This window comes from Pezoporus flaviventris, unplaced genomic scaffold (genome assembly GCF_033815535.1).
Source record: "Pezoporus flaviventris isolate CSIRO_AGI_PZ_B2104156 unplaced genomic scaffold, CSIRO_AGI_Pfla_v1 ptg000004l, whole genome shotgun sequence".
NCBI classification, from domain to species: domain Eukaryota; kingdom Metazoa; phylum Chordata; class Aves; order Psittaciformes; family Psittacidae; genus Pezoporus; species Pezoporus flaviventris.
The window spans coordinates 784293-800680 of record NW_026892552.1 but is presented as its reverse complement, the minus strand read 5'-3'; the positions used below and the strand labels follow the sequence as shown (position 1 = coordinate 800680).

The 16388-nt window shown below is 51.1% G+C and overlaps 1 protein-coding gene across 1 annotated transcript; it reads right to left on the bottom strand.

Annotated features, from left to right (window-relative positions):
* Positions 1–4556: 4556 nt before the first annotated feature.
* LOC133265112 (glyoxylate reductase/hydroxypyruvate reductase-like) lies at positions 4557–11884 on the bottom strand. The gene is made up of 9 exons (XM_061445326.1): positions 11760–11884; positions 11540–11670; positions 11348–11420; positions 10740–10856; positions 10139–10227; positions 9380–9484; positions 8280–8415; positions 7707–7837; positions 4557–4836 (listed from the first exon to the last, which is right to left on the bottom strand). Exons 1-9 carry the CDS (start codon positions 11822–11824, stop codon positions 4715–4717), a joined length of 969 nt encoding a protein of 322 aa, XP_061301310.1. The 5' UTR covers positions 11825–11884; the 3' UTR covers positions 4557–4714.
* Between the last annotated feature and the right edge of the window lie 4504 nt (positions 11885–16388).

The window sequence follows — 16388 nt, the reverse complement described above, 5'->3', positions numbered from 1 at the left end:
CAATTTGATGGATGGACCACTGGGTGGATAGAGAACTGGCTGGATGGCTGCACACAGAGTTGTGGTCAATGGCTCAATGTCCGGCTGGAGACCAGTAACGAGTGGCATCCCTCAGGGATCGGTGTTGGGACCAGTCTTGTTTACCATCTTTGTCAGTGACATGGACAGTGGGATTGAGTGCGCCCTCAGCAAGTTTGCCGATGACACCAAGCTGTGTGGTTTGGTTGATATGCTGGAGGGAAGGAATGCCATCCAGAGGGACCTTGACATGCTTGTGAGGTGGGCTGATGCCAACCTCATGAGGTTTAACCATGCCAAGTGCAAGGTCCTACACCTGGGTGGGAGCAATCCCAGGCACAGCTACAGGTTGAGCAGAGAAGAGATTCAGAGCAGCCCTGCGGAGAAGGACTTGGGGGTGTTGGTTGATGAGAAAATGAACATGAGCCAGCTTCAGTGTGTGCTCACAGCCCAGAAAGCCAACCGTATCCTGGGCTGCATCAAAAGGAGCATGACCAGCAGGTCGAGGGAGGTGATCCTGCCCCTCTACTCTGCTCTTGTGAGACCTCACCTGGAGTACTGTGTGCGGTTCTGGTGTCCTCAACATAAAAAGGACATGGAACTGTTGGAACAAGTCCAGAGAAGGGCCACGAGGATGATCAGGGGACTGGAGCACCTCCCGTATGAAGACAGGCGGAGGAAGTTGGGGCTGTTCAGCCTGGAGAAGAGAAGGCTGCGTGGAGACCTCATAGCAGCCTTCCAGTATCCAAAGGGGGCCTATAGGGATGCTGGAGAGGGACTCTTCATTAGAGACTGTAGTGACAGGACAAGGGGTAATGGGTTAAAACTTAAACAGGGGAAGTTTAGGTTGGATATAAGATGGAAATTCTTTCCTGTTAGGGTGGTGAGGCACTGGAATGGGTTGCCCAGGGAGGTTGTGAATGCTCCATCCCTGGCAGTGTTCAAGGCCAGGTTGGATGAGGCCTTGGGTGATATGATTTAGCGTAAGGTGTCCCTGCCCACAGCAGGGGGGTTGGAACTAGATGATCTTAAGGTCCTTTCCAACCCTAACGATTCTATGATTCTATGATAAACACGCCAGATACTCTCTGAGGCATGAAACAAAGGTCTTCCTTTAACTAGCCAGCATCTGTAACTAATTAACGAACATCTCCCAATAGCTATTACTGCTATCAGAGTATGGTTCACTTAACATCAAGACAAATTCAAGTAGAGCACTCAGTACGAAGAACACTTGCCATGGGACAGAGAGAGAAGTACAGTGTACTAGATGAACTTTAATTCCCAAGCACAGGCTTTTCTCTGTGTATTCCAGCTTCCTCCCTGAACCAGGCTTACACTGCTATCAGCTACTGCCTTCCCCTCTCATTTCTTAAGAATTGTACTGGATTATTATGCAGGACCCTGCTCAGTTTTTATATATGATGAGAATTGGAGACAACAGTGCACTGCTGCCATCAGAGATGCAGACTTTTTACTCTTGCTAGAAACTTTCCTGTGCTGTACAGTAACAAGCAATGAGTTAAGCAGTTCAGGCATGTTATGGCTGGTTACTGTCTTGGGCTGTCTTCCAGAGGCTGTTCTCTGTCCATGTGGCTGCATTGCTACCTCCAGGCTTGAGCACCTCTGGTGGCACGGCTGCCTGGTGTGCACTGCTTGCCTTGTGCCTGATGGGCTGGGAGAAGCGAAGCTGCACAGGGCACTGGTTGCCTTCCAGGAGTGGGCTGGCTGGGGTTTTGGTTGGTTTGTTTTGGTTTTCTTTTTGCTGTCTCTGTTTTCATCATTAGTACTATTGTATTTCAACTATTAAACTGTTCTTATCTTAACCCATGGGTTTTACTTTTTCTCTGATTATCCTTCCCATCCCACCTGGGCAGGGGGTGAGGGAGTGAGTGGCTGTGTGGTACTTGGCTGAAGTTAAACCATGACACTGTCCCTTAACTGTGTTTAATCCCAGCTGAAGATGGCTCCTCCAAAACCACAAGCTCCTGAGTTGTGTTTAGGTGTTGTGCTGTGGAGCACATGGTGGGCTCCTGTGCCCATGAGGCCAATGGAGCTGCTGCAGTCCTGTCTTTGGAAACATAGTATGCTGTCACCTGGTAGTGGCCAGGTGGCTGGTGCAGGTGCTCCCTTGCTGTCAGAGCCTGTAACTGCTCAGCAGATTCAGCACCTGCCCTGGCTGAATGCACTGGGCATGCTTTGTGTTCTGTGTCTGTGGGACAGATTCCCCTGGGGTCAAGCAAACTGACATGTTCATTTGCTTCCTCCTCTGCTCCACACCTCCCACAGCCTTGGAAATGAGGCTGTCATTTGCTCCATATGCTGCTCTGAATGCTGAAACCTGGAGAGAATAGTGACAAGGCATGGAGAGAAGGATGGCCAGTGGAGAGCCACAGCTCACAAGGAACCCGAGTCCAGGCCTGCTTTTCACCACTTTCCACAGCACAGTGGCTGGAAGCACACGGGGTTGGGAGGAGGCTGGTTTAACACTGGTGAGAGCCATCTCCACACCATGCAGCAGGGGCTGGCCAGGGTGGATAGCACCATGCAGCCATGACTGGCAGGTCTGTGAACAGATCCTGCAGGCAGCAGGCAGGGTGGTCCCATCTGCCTCATTGTAGTAGGTGCCAGGAGGGCACAAGGGGATGGGACCATGGCAAGACCACCCTGCACTTCCAAGCAGCCTTGCCGCCACTGGGCAGTGATGGGCCATCTGGACCCCAGTCTCATCCCCTACCAGCCCTAGCACACTGCTCTCACCAAGGCTTTCCCCACAGCCCTGCAGATGTAGAACACAAAAAGAAATTGAATTGAACTGGCTTCCTCATCATACATTTGTTCATAAATGGGGAACACAAATTCGCAACTTGCAGATGTGTCCAGCTCTGGGCAGTGCTGTTGCTGCAAGACTAGATACAGAAAAAGTTTCTGCTAGATCTCCAGTGAAGTATCAGCAATGTGCTTGTTTAATGCTGTCGAATTCAAAATGCAGCATTTGTATACATCAAATCCTAGCCTTTTACTCCCAGTTGGGTGTCTTCCTTTGCTGTGTAGTAACTTTTTAACAACTCCTCCCCAAGTGCTGGCCATACAGGATGGGAAAATTTCTCGTCTATACCATGAAGCTGTGACCCTGCCTCCTAACCAGAGAACATTTCCCATGGACCCCAAAGGGCTCAGATCCCATCTGAGGAGAGATGCCTGACCTGGTCTTGCTTGCAGAAGACTGGGAAAGGCTGCTGCAGGGGACTGTGAGGAAAGCTGTCCCTTTCGGGCAAGCTCCCAGAAGTAGCAGGGTAACACTGGGAAAGGGGCTTACTCACTCCTTATTCTTGGAAAGAAAAATGCAAGGACATAGCCAAGCCCTCTGCTGAAGAAAGTAAGGGATAAGTTGCTCTTGTCCTCAAGAGCATGGCTGGATGCTGCAGGGTTGTGCACTCCCTGTGCAACATCCTGCTACATATGGCTTATGGGCATGCCCCCACAAAACTGGAGTGTCCTTGACCCTTTCCACCCTAGCAGCAGGAAATTGCTTGGAGATCACACTCTACATACACCCATTCAAAGCAGGATTTCTAACAAGCTTTACACATGTTAAAGTCCTCTTGCCACTGCAATGCAATGTTGCAGCCACCTTTCTTTTTTCCTTAAGAAAACAATGTCATTGGGACATGCAGCCCTCAAACAGGTAAGCAGCACAGAGCAATCCAAGGAGCACACCTGGGAGCCAATTGTGTCATCAGCTGGAGCAGAAACTCACTGTGGAGAACTGGCACAGAGAGATGGGTTCCAACTCCCGTTTATAGAAGTGGGACAGTACTAGAGGAGAGATGGACCCCTCAAAGCCCCTGAAATGTGCTCACCCGAGCCCCTCTTGGCAGCTAGAGGGTTGGCACCTGCTCAGGCTTTCCCCTGCACTAACATGTGTCATTGCATATCTGGGAAAAAAAAAAAAAACAACCAAACTGAGGTGAGTTGAAACCAGAACACACAGGAGGATGTAGAACCTCCCAGTGTGAATTCCAGTTCGCAATTCACTTCAGAGTTGTGCCCAGAATTAGTTACAGAGACAAAAGCAGACCTGAAAATGCCAGGGCAGCCATACAAGCGTTTCTGCTTTTGACGTTTGACAAATGGAAACATCACACCTTAGCACTGATTCAGCAAGCCCCTTGAACACATGCTTGACAGCAGCTCTCTTGGCAGCAGTGGGCCTGGGCCAATTGAGCAATTACCTCTCCTCCCTCCCTTGCTATGAGGCTGGGAGTTCCAGTATGGAACTGCATGGCCTCTCACTGTGACCCCAAGAGCGAGGCTTCCGAGGACAGGTGCTGCTGCAGCAGCTCTCTTACATATGACACATGCTGGCTAACATTCAAATCCTAACACTGCAAGTGTTTTCTGAATTGGGACTTAACACTATCCATAGCCTGCTGAGTTCAGCAGCAACATGACCAGGGGACTTGCAGCCCCCTGCAGAGCTGTGTGCTATGTATGCCATGTGCACCCGGTTCTCAAAGAAAATAAGCATGACACACTCATTGCTTCTCTTTAATAGCTATGGTGCAGTTCCCTCACCACAGGGACTGCTGGCATGCTGCTGCAGAGGCAAGGAGGCACAAGACTGGTCTCCAAGACTTCTCCAGGGGACGGTAACACCAAGTCCTGCTGCCCTCCAGGATGGGGACTCTGGCCATCACAGCAGCAGCTCATGGGGCATGGCCTCCCCCCGCAGCCCAGCCAGGAGGTTGTTGGCTGCCAGTACTGCCATGGTGCTCCTTGTGGCATATGTGGCACTCCCAATGTGTGGCAGAATCACTGCGGGGAGACAGGGAAGGTTACTTGCTTGTTCCTTACCTTTGCTGACCTCTTACAGCCTCTTTCAGGGGTCTTCCTGGGATGTGGGCAACCTGGGTCCACCAGGCACCAGCTGCTGCTCCACCAGGAGCTGGCAGCAGACAGGGAACAAGAAACAAATGGCTAACTGGGCTTTTTTAAGTCATCCAGGCCAAAGACAGTCAGCCAAGAGCAGGTCCTCCTACTATCCCTGTGGCAGACAAAAATGCAGTGAAATATACACACTGTTGTGTGATTACCATATGGCTTTAAGGAGGATCAGCTCACTGACAGGCATGAACCAACATATATTGCAACAAGACACTGAAGACTACTGTGAAACATCCTGGTTTACAGACCCATGGGTGTACTGGAAAGGCACACATGGAGGCAAATGGCCCTTGCAACAGAGCTGGTACGCTGTAGCATAGTCAGGGCAGGGATTTCCATCCACCTGTGTGGAAAGGCTCCTCTTATGCAATGCAAAGGAATGAGCCAAAGTTGTTTTAGTAGTAAATTATTCAACAATAGTGAAGAGTACTTGCCAAAGGTATGGATAAAAGTCTCTGCATCTCTGCTTGTTTTGTAACAGACAGCAACTACAGGCAATGCAGAAGCCTGAACACCTGACATGCTGCTGTCTGGGGATAAAAGGCTCTCCCAAGGACTGTGGGGCCACATAGGTCCTTTCTCCCCAAGCTGAGAACAGTCTGGGCTCCTTGTTTGCTGTGAAAGCAATGTCAACTCTTCTTCCTGTCTACTATGGGAATCAAAGCAAACAGGTAAAAAAAGTCTTAAAAAAAAAACCAAAAAACCCAAACCATAATGTCACAGCTATGACGTTGTACTTCCGAAACAGAAGCTCAGCCACTGGCAGTTCCAAATTTTCATGGATGTCTCTATGGTTTCATTTTGATACAGACATTTCCTACTCCAAAAACCTCCTTCCTGGAGAGAGGACATGCTGCTGCCGCCTGCACAGCCACTCTGGTATTTTGCCCACATAAACAAAGGCTCATGCACCACATCTCCTGCTTCAGGTGCAGTCTGAGCAGCCAAAGCACTCAACAACGTGAGAGGAGGCTACTCTGGCCCAGCTCGTGCCATCAGCTCTCAGGAAGGCTGGTCACCTCAGCAAAGCTGAGCATTCAGGTAGGAACAGGCACCCTGCTACTGCACCAGCAACGGGGCTGCAGACAACTGCATACATTCACTTTCCAACTAGAAAGCTGTGTCTTCTCTGTGTTGTGTTTCTGTTTTATGTATTTTCTGCCTCAAGGGATACAAGTGAGCTTTACTGGCTTGTGTCTGAGTCAGTCCCACTGAGTACCTAGCCTGGCCTACACATTCCCTGTCTGGAGCAGCAAAGCTCCTCGCCCCATTTTACAAGGACTGGGCCAAGTTACTCACTGAAGGCCACATGAGGGGAGGCAGTGACTACAACAGGAGCTGTCCCTAACTCATCCCAGGCTGCCTGTGAGCCCGTGGTGCCTCTGAGGATGAAGCTGCGCTGGTGTGCAGTGAGGCCATGGAAGATGCCACCCTGCACAGTCCCTTAAGTCTGCTACAATGACGATCCCAGGTAAACTCTGAGGGCTGCTGATGTCTTGCACTAAAACATCATTGTGCCCCACATAGCAGTTCTCAGCAAGCTTTCAGGAAAGCATTAGTGAAACTAACAGTGATCAGCTACTGCCTCTAATGGCAGGCACTCCCACTTCCAGTCCAGCAGCCTGACAATACTGAAGCACAAGAGCAGCTGAGCAAGCACCTTCCTACCCAACCTGCTTCATCCAACCCAATCTCCTCTGAAGAATACATGCACTAGTCCTGAGACCAACATCTTCCTACTGGCCTGCCGCTTGTCACCATACAGAAAACAGGCTGCCTGAACTCACTGGGCTCCACTTTACCAGTCAAAGTTGCCCTAGTTTGTCCAGGGGATACAGCTAGATCTGCAAAGAAATCTCTGCTCATCCCATAGCATGAGCACCTGCTGGCCTCTTCAGCTAGGGGCTGTATAATTTGCTGACATCTGATGGCGAATGTGGATGTCAGGACAAGGCCAGCACTGCAGCACTTAAGTGAACTGTGCTTTTGAGCACGTAGGCTGAACCTGCGCCTGGCAGCCCAGGCTCACAGTGCATGGGATAGCTGGAGAGCTCTACAGTGGCTGCAGCACTCCCAAGGCCAAAATTCTTCTAGGCAGACTCAGCACCCAGAATTTTAGCCACATGGGAAATGTTTCTAACAGAATATATGCTAGAATACAAACATGTATTATCTATATATTATATACATCATACACTCTAGGTATATAATGATATATACTACTATACATTTTTATATATGTAATTATTATATATATATCTTCTCTATCTATTCAGTATCTATTCTGTATCTACCTGTGTTCTAGCAGAACATCTATACCACAGCTTAGCAGGGCATGAGCAGGGATTCAGTTTCTCATTCAGGCACCCACTGGTATCAAGACTCTTCCATGGATTTCTCCCCATGCCTTTAACGATCAAATGGAGATCCATCAGGAAGGTGTTAAAAAATGAGCCGACCTCAGCCGCTTTCTGGAGAATCAAAATACCTCCCACGTTTGTTTTACATCATGTTGATGAGGTCTTCCACCCTACCAGCTCTCTGCATTGTGCAGTGCCTACCTACAGTTTGCTTAAATACACTTGACCTTCCTGTCCTTTCACGTTTCAGTGCTTGGTCACACTGGCAGGCTAACAGGGGCAGGGAATCCCTGTCACTCCAGCTAGCAGGTCCCCAGCCACGGGCACACGAGGCACTCAAAGTGCAGGCTGTCAGAGCAGACTGGGGGCCCAGCCACTCACCACAGTTCTTGAGGGAGAGCAAGGGGTGATCAGTGGGCAGTGGCTCCGGTGTTGTGACGTCCAGGCCTGCTGCTGCGATCTGGCCATGGGCCAGTGCGTTGTACAGATCCTCCTGGTTCACCACAGATCCCCTGGCAAAAACAGAGACCCCATGCTGCTGAGAGGTCCCATGGGCTCTGAGGGGCACATAGCCAGGACACAGCCCATGTGGGACAGCCTCAGTAGAGGCACCTGGATCCCGTCTGCCTGAGAAGATTTCAGACTCTCTCTGGATCTGCCTGAACCTCGCAGCACAATGGGCTACTATTTCTTCTGGTCCAGGCTGCCCAGCAGTGGGAGAGGAGCTGAGTGCCCAAGCACAGGACAACTCTGGGGCAGCTGTGTGATGGAATAACTTATGCTGCCTTTGCCTTGGTCCCAAGACACCTTGGGCCATGAAGGTTGTACAGACTGTCTGGACCTGCAGTGGAAGCACATCTCATCCTACCAGATTCTCCATGCAGCTGTAATTGTCAGGAGTGACTGTCAACCCCCAACGCCCCAGCCCTTTGCAGGAGACTGGGTTGTGATTACCTGCTTGTGTTGACAAACACAGAGGTCTTCTTCATTCTGGTGAAGAAGTCCTTGTTGCACATTCCTTGGGTGGCTGGAGTCAAAGCACATGTCACCACAACGAAGTCTGATTCTTCGGCCAGCCTTGTGAGTGGGACTGAGTGGAGAAAAACAGGTCACAGTTTGGCCTGGGGAATCTCACCAACAGACCTCAACAACCTTCTTTATCCAAAAAGTTCATCTGCAAGTGAGTGCTGCTCTGGAGAGACCCCTCTCAACAAATGGGGAGACACAAGGACCATCAAACACCCAACAAAAATCATACACATCCCTACAGAAACTACTGCGATGTTTCATTTCACTTTTGAATTAAAACCAAGCCAAAGGGGAATCTAGCAATGCTTCAGCCATCTGGCCTAAAGGAGGCCGTGGTACATACTTCACATTTAGGCAGCAAAATATGGCAGCACCAGCTTATGCCAGCATTAAATCTCTCTATGTGTTACTTACAGATGACTTCATAGAATCATTGTAGAATCATGAAAGAATGGTTTGGGTTAGAAGGGACCTTAAAAGACCATTTAGTTCCATCCCCCTGCCACAGGCAGGGTCACTTTCACTCCTGGAGGTGAGAGGAAAGTGCAAGGGGCAGGAGAAGTCCTGCCAAAGATCCATCCCCTCCTCAAAGGCACAGCTGCCACTTTCCCTTCCCTGCTACATTCCACTTCCTTGCACAAATGAAACTAACTGAAAATCATAAATGGATGGACACAGGAGAAAGCTGAAAGGCAAAAGCAGCTGAAACCACCACAGCCCACAACAATGGCTGGCTGTCAGTTGGAGCCTAGGTATGTGCAGCTTACTGGCTGGAATCACCTGACTCAAAGAAGGCAGGTCTCTCTCCCTGCCATCCACTAACACTGCATGAGAAGCCTTTGGGATTCCCATTCCTTCCTTTGCTGCCCCCACTGTAGTTCATGTCAGCTACACTGAGGAAGCCACCTGGAACCTCCCTTCTCTGCTGGACCACTCCCAGGGAGCGACAACTCCCCAGTGAGCCCCAATAGTTCTCTGTGCTGCCATGAAATGGATGCTGCCCCTGCTCCTGAAGCCTTGCTTACCGAACTCAGCTTCAAACTCCACATCACTCTCTGGTTTTGGGCCACTGCCAGTGTACAAAAACTTCTTGACCCCAAATGGCTTTAGGCGGCGGGCAACTGCCTGTCCTAGAAGGAAAAGAGAAGACTGTTCAGCCGCTGTGCCTGCACGATGCATGCTGCACAGAGACCCGTGCTGGGCTGCGAGGGTCTGTCAGTACTCTCCAGGCAATCCATCCTTCAGTGAGCTCACGCTTAAGAGTAGAAAGCACACTGCTTGCTAAAGGGTCATTGTGGTGGGATTCCTCCTGCCAGGCTGCTTCCCAGCCTGGAGCATGGCGAGCACGGGGTGGAGGTCTTCTGCTGCTTCTGAAGTGAGCAGGACTGAACTCCCATAGCAAAACTGTGGAACTGGAGCAATGGGATGTTAAACCTGAAGATACTCTAGGGAGCAAACTGGAAAGTGAGGAAAGAAATAGCCATCTGACAAAGTCCACAACTGAATGGATGACAAACATGTCACCTTGGACTTTGTCAGGGCTTTTGTTTACCTGAGTATCAAGAGGATGACATCCAGTTTGCTGGATGCATTTGAACGCTTTAAACTTTCAAGGTTTAGGCCTGATGAGCCAAGATCACTGCTCAGAGATCTTGACAGCTCTCCTTGTTGCTGTCATGGACTTTAAAGAGGTGAGCAACAGGGACACCACCTTGGCTGAACACCTCCAGAACCACCTTGCTGTCACTGGAGACACACAAATCTTGTGCGTGACCTGCACTTACCTATTCTCCCCAGACCTATGATGCCCACCGTACTATCAGACAGACCATAACCACACATCCACAAGGGCTTCCATGTTGTCCAGCCACCACTAGTAGAGAAAGTGAGGTAGAAACAGATGTCAGATGGCAGCAGCAGAGAGCCTGCTCATAGCCCAGTCCAGCCTTTGGGCAAGTACATACAGTTACAATGCTGGGGGTGGCCAGTCCCTCTGACACAGCCAGGTGATCTTACAGCCAGCTTCTGAGGTTCCTGCTTCAAGGGACCTTGGTGGTCTCCTGCAGGTCTCCTTGGGTATGCTGCAGAAGCAGCTGCCTTGGGACTGATTTAAATTAGGCACTGCTATCCCCAGCCCTGGAGCAACTGCCATTCAGGGAGCTCTGGACAGACCTTCCGTGTGTGCTCTCCTAGAGGGGTCTGCAGTGGCTTTGGGTGCCCTTTCCCACAAGCCCTCTACCTAGCATACAGAGGGGAGCTCTGCCCCTCTTACAGCCCCTGAGCAGCATGTCTATGAAAAGCCATGGAACTGCAGGGGACTCCCACCTTGGCCTGCAAGGAGGTTGGTGCCAGCTCTTGCCCCAGCTGGCTGATGGTGATACTCACTTCTTCACCTGCTCCACTGCCTCTGGCAGCCGGCGGCATGCAGACAGAAGTAAAGCTACAGACAGCTCTGCGGTGGCATCGGTCAGGACATCAGGGGTATACCCCACACGGATCCCACTGCAAGGCAAGCAAAGGTCTCTGGGGCAATGCTGCCAGCCTTGGGGTTCTACCTCAAAATTTCTGGGCAAGTCGCTGATGTTCTGGGCAAGTTGCTGAAGTTCCCTCTTCTATGTATCTGCAGTACCACATGCAAGAGGACATCCCTTTTGGCTTCTCAGCCCGTCCTCCAAGGAGTCATCTCAACAGCAGTTGGGGGGAGATCCCAACCATACCCTGACATCGAGAGGCTCCTCCAACCCCAGCTGGGTTGGAGGTGACCCTAGCCATACCCTACCAAGAGGGAGGTGCAGGTCACAAACCCTATCCACCTATCCAGCCCCATGCTCTGTCAAAGCCACCCACCACGCCTGGGTCAAGCAATCCACTGTGTAATCTGCTGTGTGAACAGCGGGATGAGCTCTGAGCTTCACCCTGCTTCCCAACCACCTCCCCCGGCTGGACCCCATCCCTCACAGGGCAGGGTGAGGTACAGCACAGGGAAAGGTTACCGCTTCTTGATTTCCTCCAGGGCGAGGTGGTCAAACCCCACGGACATGGTGCTGATGACTTTCAGGCCAGGACCTACAAGACACCACAGCACGCTGCTGCCCAGCATCGCCCCGGAAGGGCGAGCGAACGCTGATAAGGGAACGGGGAAAGGAACGGGAGAGGGGCAGTCCAGTCCCGCAGGCCGCACCCACCAGCTGCCTCCAGCACCTCGCGGTCGATGCGGTCGGACAGCAGGCAGAGCACCCCGTGCTTCCCCGCCACTCCCGCCAGCAGCTCGGTCCGCGGCACCGGCTCCTCCGAGTCCCACTGCTGGACGCGGCACCTGCGAGAGAGCGGCCCGTCACCAAGGCCCCGGAACGGGGCCGAGGGCGGAAACGACCCACCCGCACTTGGACCCAGTCCCGCGCTCACCCGCCAGCCTGAGACAGTACGCGCAGCCCCTCGGCCGGGATCCGCCGCGTCACGAACACCGCCATGGCCACGACGCTGAACCAACCCAACCCGTCACCGCTGCCACCGCAGCGACCCCGGGCGGCCGCTCCGCTCCGCGCCGCCCCGCCCCGGCAGTGCCACCCTACCCCGCCCCGCCCCGACTAGGCAGGCGGCCGCGCAGTGTGAGCGGCCATTGGGGCAGGCTGGCAGGGCCTCTGCAAAGTGTTTGGGCGATGGACACACGGACAGAGGGCACAAGGCCTGGCTGCTGGCCCACCCCAGAATCACGGAATCAGCCAAGTTGGAAAAGACCTTTTTAGACCGTCAGATCTAAGCGTTCCCCCAGCACTGCCAGCACCACCACTAAACCATGTCACTAAGGGCCTCGATTACACTTTGAATGCTTCCAGTGGTGGTGATTCCACTCCTTCCCTGGGCAGCCTGTTCCAATGCCTGACTGCCCTTTTGGTGAAGAAGTTGTTCCTAATCTCCAGTCTAAACCTCCTCTGGAGTAGCTTGATGCTGTTTCCCCTGGCTCCATTCTCCTGTCAGGTAGTGGTGGAGAGCAGTAAGGTCCCCCTGAGCCTTCTTCAGACTAAATGCCCTAGGTCCCTCAGCCGTTCCCCATCACACCTGTGTCCCAGGCCCTTCACCAGCTCCGTTGCCCTTCTCTGGACCCAGTCCAGCACCTCAATATCTTTCTTGTAGTGAGGGGCCCAGAACTGAATGCAGTATCCGAGCTACAGCCTCAACAGTGCACAGTACAGGGCTCTGCCCTGGTCCGGCTGGCCACACTTGTGCTGATACAGGCCAGGATGCTGTTGGCCTTCGTTGCCTGGGCACAGGCTGGCTCATGTTCAGCTCTGTCAATCGGCACCCTGAGGTCCTTTCCCACTGAACAGTTTTCCAGCCACTCTTACCCAAGCATGGAGTGTTGCATGGGGTTGTTGTGGCCCAAGTGCACGACCCGGCACTTTGCCTGTTAAACCTCAACCACTCATGTTGAATCACCGTGCTGGGGCTGGGGGTGGTGCCCTGCTAGTGGTGGGCTGATGGCTGCTGGTCTGCTGGTGGTGTCTTACAGGGCTTACAGCCTCTCTGCAGCTCCTCTGCCTGATTAATGTTGCCTTTTCTTCCTCCAGACTGAGGTGTGTATTCATGCTGCTGGTAGATTAGCAGCTTGTCATGAGGACAGCCAGTAAGTGACCATGAGGTTTCAGGTGTGGGTTGCTCACTGCAGAGAGCTTTGCCATGCCCACCAGGAAGAGCAGCCTATCTTTGCCCTGCAAACCCACTGGTCTGGAGGCTTGGGTGGGAGCTTCACTGTTCTGAGCCACCACCTCCACTTCAGAGGAGCCCTCCCATTGTGCTGCTGGTGGTGCTTGTGTGGGTGGCAGGAGACCAGAGCCAGGAGGAGCCAGCAACACCTCTGCACTGTGCCAAGTCCTGCAGGGGCTGCTGGGGGCCCTCCCTCAATGAAGCCACTCCGCATGCAGCCTCCCATTCCTGCCTTGCACAGGACAAAAGTATCCAAGGCCTAACAGTGGCTGCAGGAGGGAAAGGCTCCTGCCTTTCAAGCTGCTGGATCGGTGCCCTGGAGAAGAGAGGGTCTGACGGTACCTGGATTGCCTAGTCTGGTGGCGCGCACCCAGCAGTGTGGCTGGGACGCAGATGGGTAACGTTTAAGGATTGTAGAGGGAAGGGTGGATTGTATCATGAAGCAGGAGATGGAACCTTACGTAAGCCTCTTGGAGATGAGCAGCTCCACTGGACACGTGGATGCTGCAAATCCAGAGAAATGGAGTGAAGGCCTAGCTGCTGTGCTACAGCTTGCAGACGTCTGCATTCAGAGCAGACCTGCTGCGGATCTGCCTGCCTGCTCTCTGCCTGTGGGCTGGCAGGGGACTGAAACGTATACAAGTTCTGCAGGGCTTTTAAAAGATTGCTTAAACCTAAGATGAGGTTTTAATAAAATCTGTCTGTATTCTTGCAGGTGTCCGTGCACTGGTGGCTCAGAAAAGCACGGTAAGCAAATGGAAGGACAGAGAACAAACTGGGTGCGTCCCTCTGTCAGACCTTCATGTATGTGTGCGCATACAGGTACGCATGTCAACATGGAGGGCTAAGCAGCCCTTGGTTCCAGGAGGCGGCTGATGTGGACGAGGTATACAGTTATGCACACACATGTATGTGCATCTATATTTGCATACATTTATTTGGATTCCTTTTGACGTTTTTCAAATTCCCTGCAATAGCAGGGTTTTATTTCTGAGCCCTGGTGTCTTCTCCAGGCAGAGGGGCTACTACCAAATATTGCAAACTATGACACTCACCTCTGTCTGTCACCACAGTGATGATTCCATACCTTTGTACAGAAGTAAGGCTATAATATATAATGCTGTTATCACCGCATCACCAATCAGCCAGGGGTCTGGTAATCTAGGTAAGCAAGGTGGGGTGGGAACTGCATAAATCAGCATTTAGGCATGGGTTTTTCCTTTCCTTTCTTTTTTTTTTTTTTTTTTTTTGGTGCCAGTGCCCTTACAGTTGGGTCGGTGATGACTGGTACCACTTTTGCTGGGAGAGTGTGTTTCTGGTCCTAGATTCTGTTTTGCCGCGGTCACTCAACCTGGTCCTTGACAAGAGGTGTAGAATATTTTATTGATACAAGATTTCTCAGGCACGCTGATGAAAATTCCTTTGATGCTGTTGAGAAAATTGTTTACAGTAATCAGATTCTTGTGCTATAAGTTAGGAATTCAAGTAGAAGTAGAAAAGCACGGAGCATGGAGGGTTTTTTAGAGTTAATGTTATAGTCATTCAATTTAGATTATATCAGATTAGGTGTGCGACAGCAAGTTTATTCAGTGTCCGTTCTTTTTCTATGGGGTGCATCACCTATGGGGTCTAGGCTGAGCTGGTTGCCAGCGCTTCATAGAGAAGGGTTGCCACCTCTAACCTGCAGTTGATGCTACAGGTATTTGGTAGTGGCTTAGGATGAAAGTTTCCACCTCAGAGCTGCCTGCGACTCCTTTGGGAGCTGTCCAAGGCCAGAGATAATCAGAGTAAAGTCTCTTTCAGTGCTAAACAAACTTTGCTTGTTAATACACAGATTTAAATTTGCTGGAGACCTGATCTGATTCTACTCTATGATCACAAAATGAACACAGGTATATGAGTGGGACACACATACACACCAAAAGAAGACATGAGCTTTTATAGGAAGTGGGATAAAACAGATGTATTATCTCTGGGCATAAGCACAGAGTCATACCAGCATAAAGAAAACACATTTGTGGACGGAGGGCAAGTGGATTTTAATGTCCCAGAATATCTATCCAGGATTCCTTCTGCTGCTACACAGCAGGTGCTCCACAGGCTTGTGCCACATGAGACAGGGACATGTGCAGCACACTACACCCCTGTGGGTTTGTGTTTCGAAAGATGACAACCTGCAGGCAGAGGCTCAAGCCCTATGACTCTGTTTGGCAGCTGCGATGTGACCAATATGACCATGGGGCAGAGCCTGACTGGATCACCATGGTTCACTGTGCCAGCTCTGCTGGGAAAACAAAGGGTCTATGCACTCTGTGGCTTCTTCCTCATCATTGCCCTGGGAGGTAAAAGCCTTCATTACCTAATGGAAGCTTTAACAAGAGGGCTGGAGAGAGCCAGAGTGCACACCCATCTGATCTTAATGGGAGCTTTACGGTAACCTCGGAGGCCAGGGATCAGAGTGCTTTTCTTTGGTACAAATCACCAGTGCTGTATGAGGTATCCGCTTATGTAAGGAAACGGTACTGGTGGGATTTTCCTTCACCGCGATGCATGCCTGCTCCAACCGTCATTATGCTGTCAGATTATGCCAGTAGTTTTATTTGTTAAATAATTGCTTGAAAGTTTATTTTATTGAGCTGGGTTATCATTAGAGCTGACATCTTATCTCCCTCCCTGACCACATGAGGATTTATGTCAGGAGTGTATGTTCTTCAGTATGCCATATCCACACTAATCTTGTGGCACGGTGGCTGCAAGGGTTTTCCTTTTCCCTTTCCTCTGTCCTCCTCTGCTCATCCAGGTGAATGTGGTAAAGTCGTTGTTGAATATGGAGTGACACCCTTCACTTGTAAAAGCAGCAGAAATATGTCTATTGATGTAAATTTTGTAAAAAAAAATGTCAGTAAATGTGGCAGTGGTTTAACAAGATTCAATAGCAAGGTACACTTGAGTATTTACTGCATAGAGGACAGGGTCAGATTGTCAGGGAGACCCTCTCCTTGAGTCATAAGGTTCAGAAAGGGGGCCCCCTTGCATTCTAAACTCCTTCTCAGAGAGGAGTCTAGGTGTAGCAGGATCAAGACTTCACACTTGGTCAACGGTTTATGTCTAAAGGGTTGTATGTGTACAGACAATCCTTTCCATCACTTAGCTAAGAGTTGAGTTTAGCATGCTGTTAATCACTTACTGAGAATCTCTTGCAGCAAGGCATCTCTCAACCTTGAGGAGTAACCTTGAGAGGCATCTCTGCTCAAGGGGAGATCCTGAAGTGCAGCCTGCTGTCATGCAGGATAGCTCCATGGGCTCTGTGCTGCCCACCAGCTATGGAGT

Coding starts and splice junctions, on each gene's coding strand:
- LOC133265112 (XM_061445326.1), bottom strand. CDS start 11,824: ATGGCGGTGTTCGTGACGCGGCGGATCCCGGCCGAGGGGCTGCGCGTA. Junction 11,671..11,759: donor GTACTGTCTCAGGCTGGCGG/GTGAGCGCGGGA, acceptor GCTCTCTCGCAG/GTGCCGCGTCCAGCAGTGGG. Junction 9,485..10,138: donor CATAGGTCTGGGGAGAATAG/GTAAGTGCAGGT, acceptor TTTTCCTTCTAG/GACAGGCAGTTGCCCGCCGC.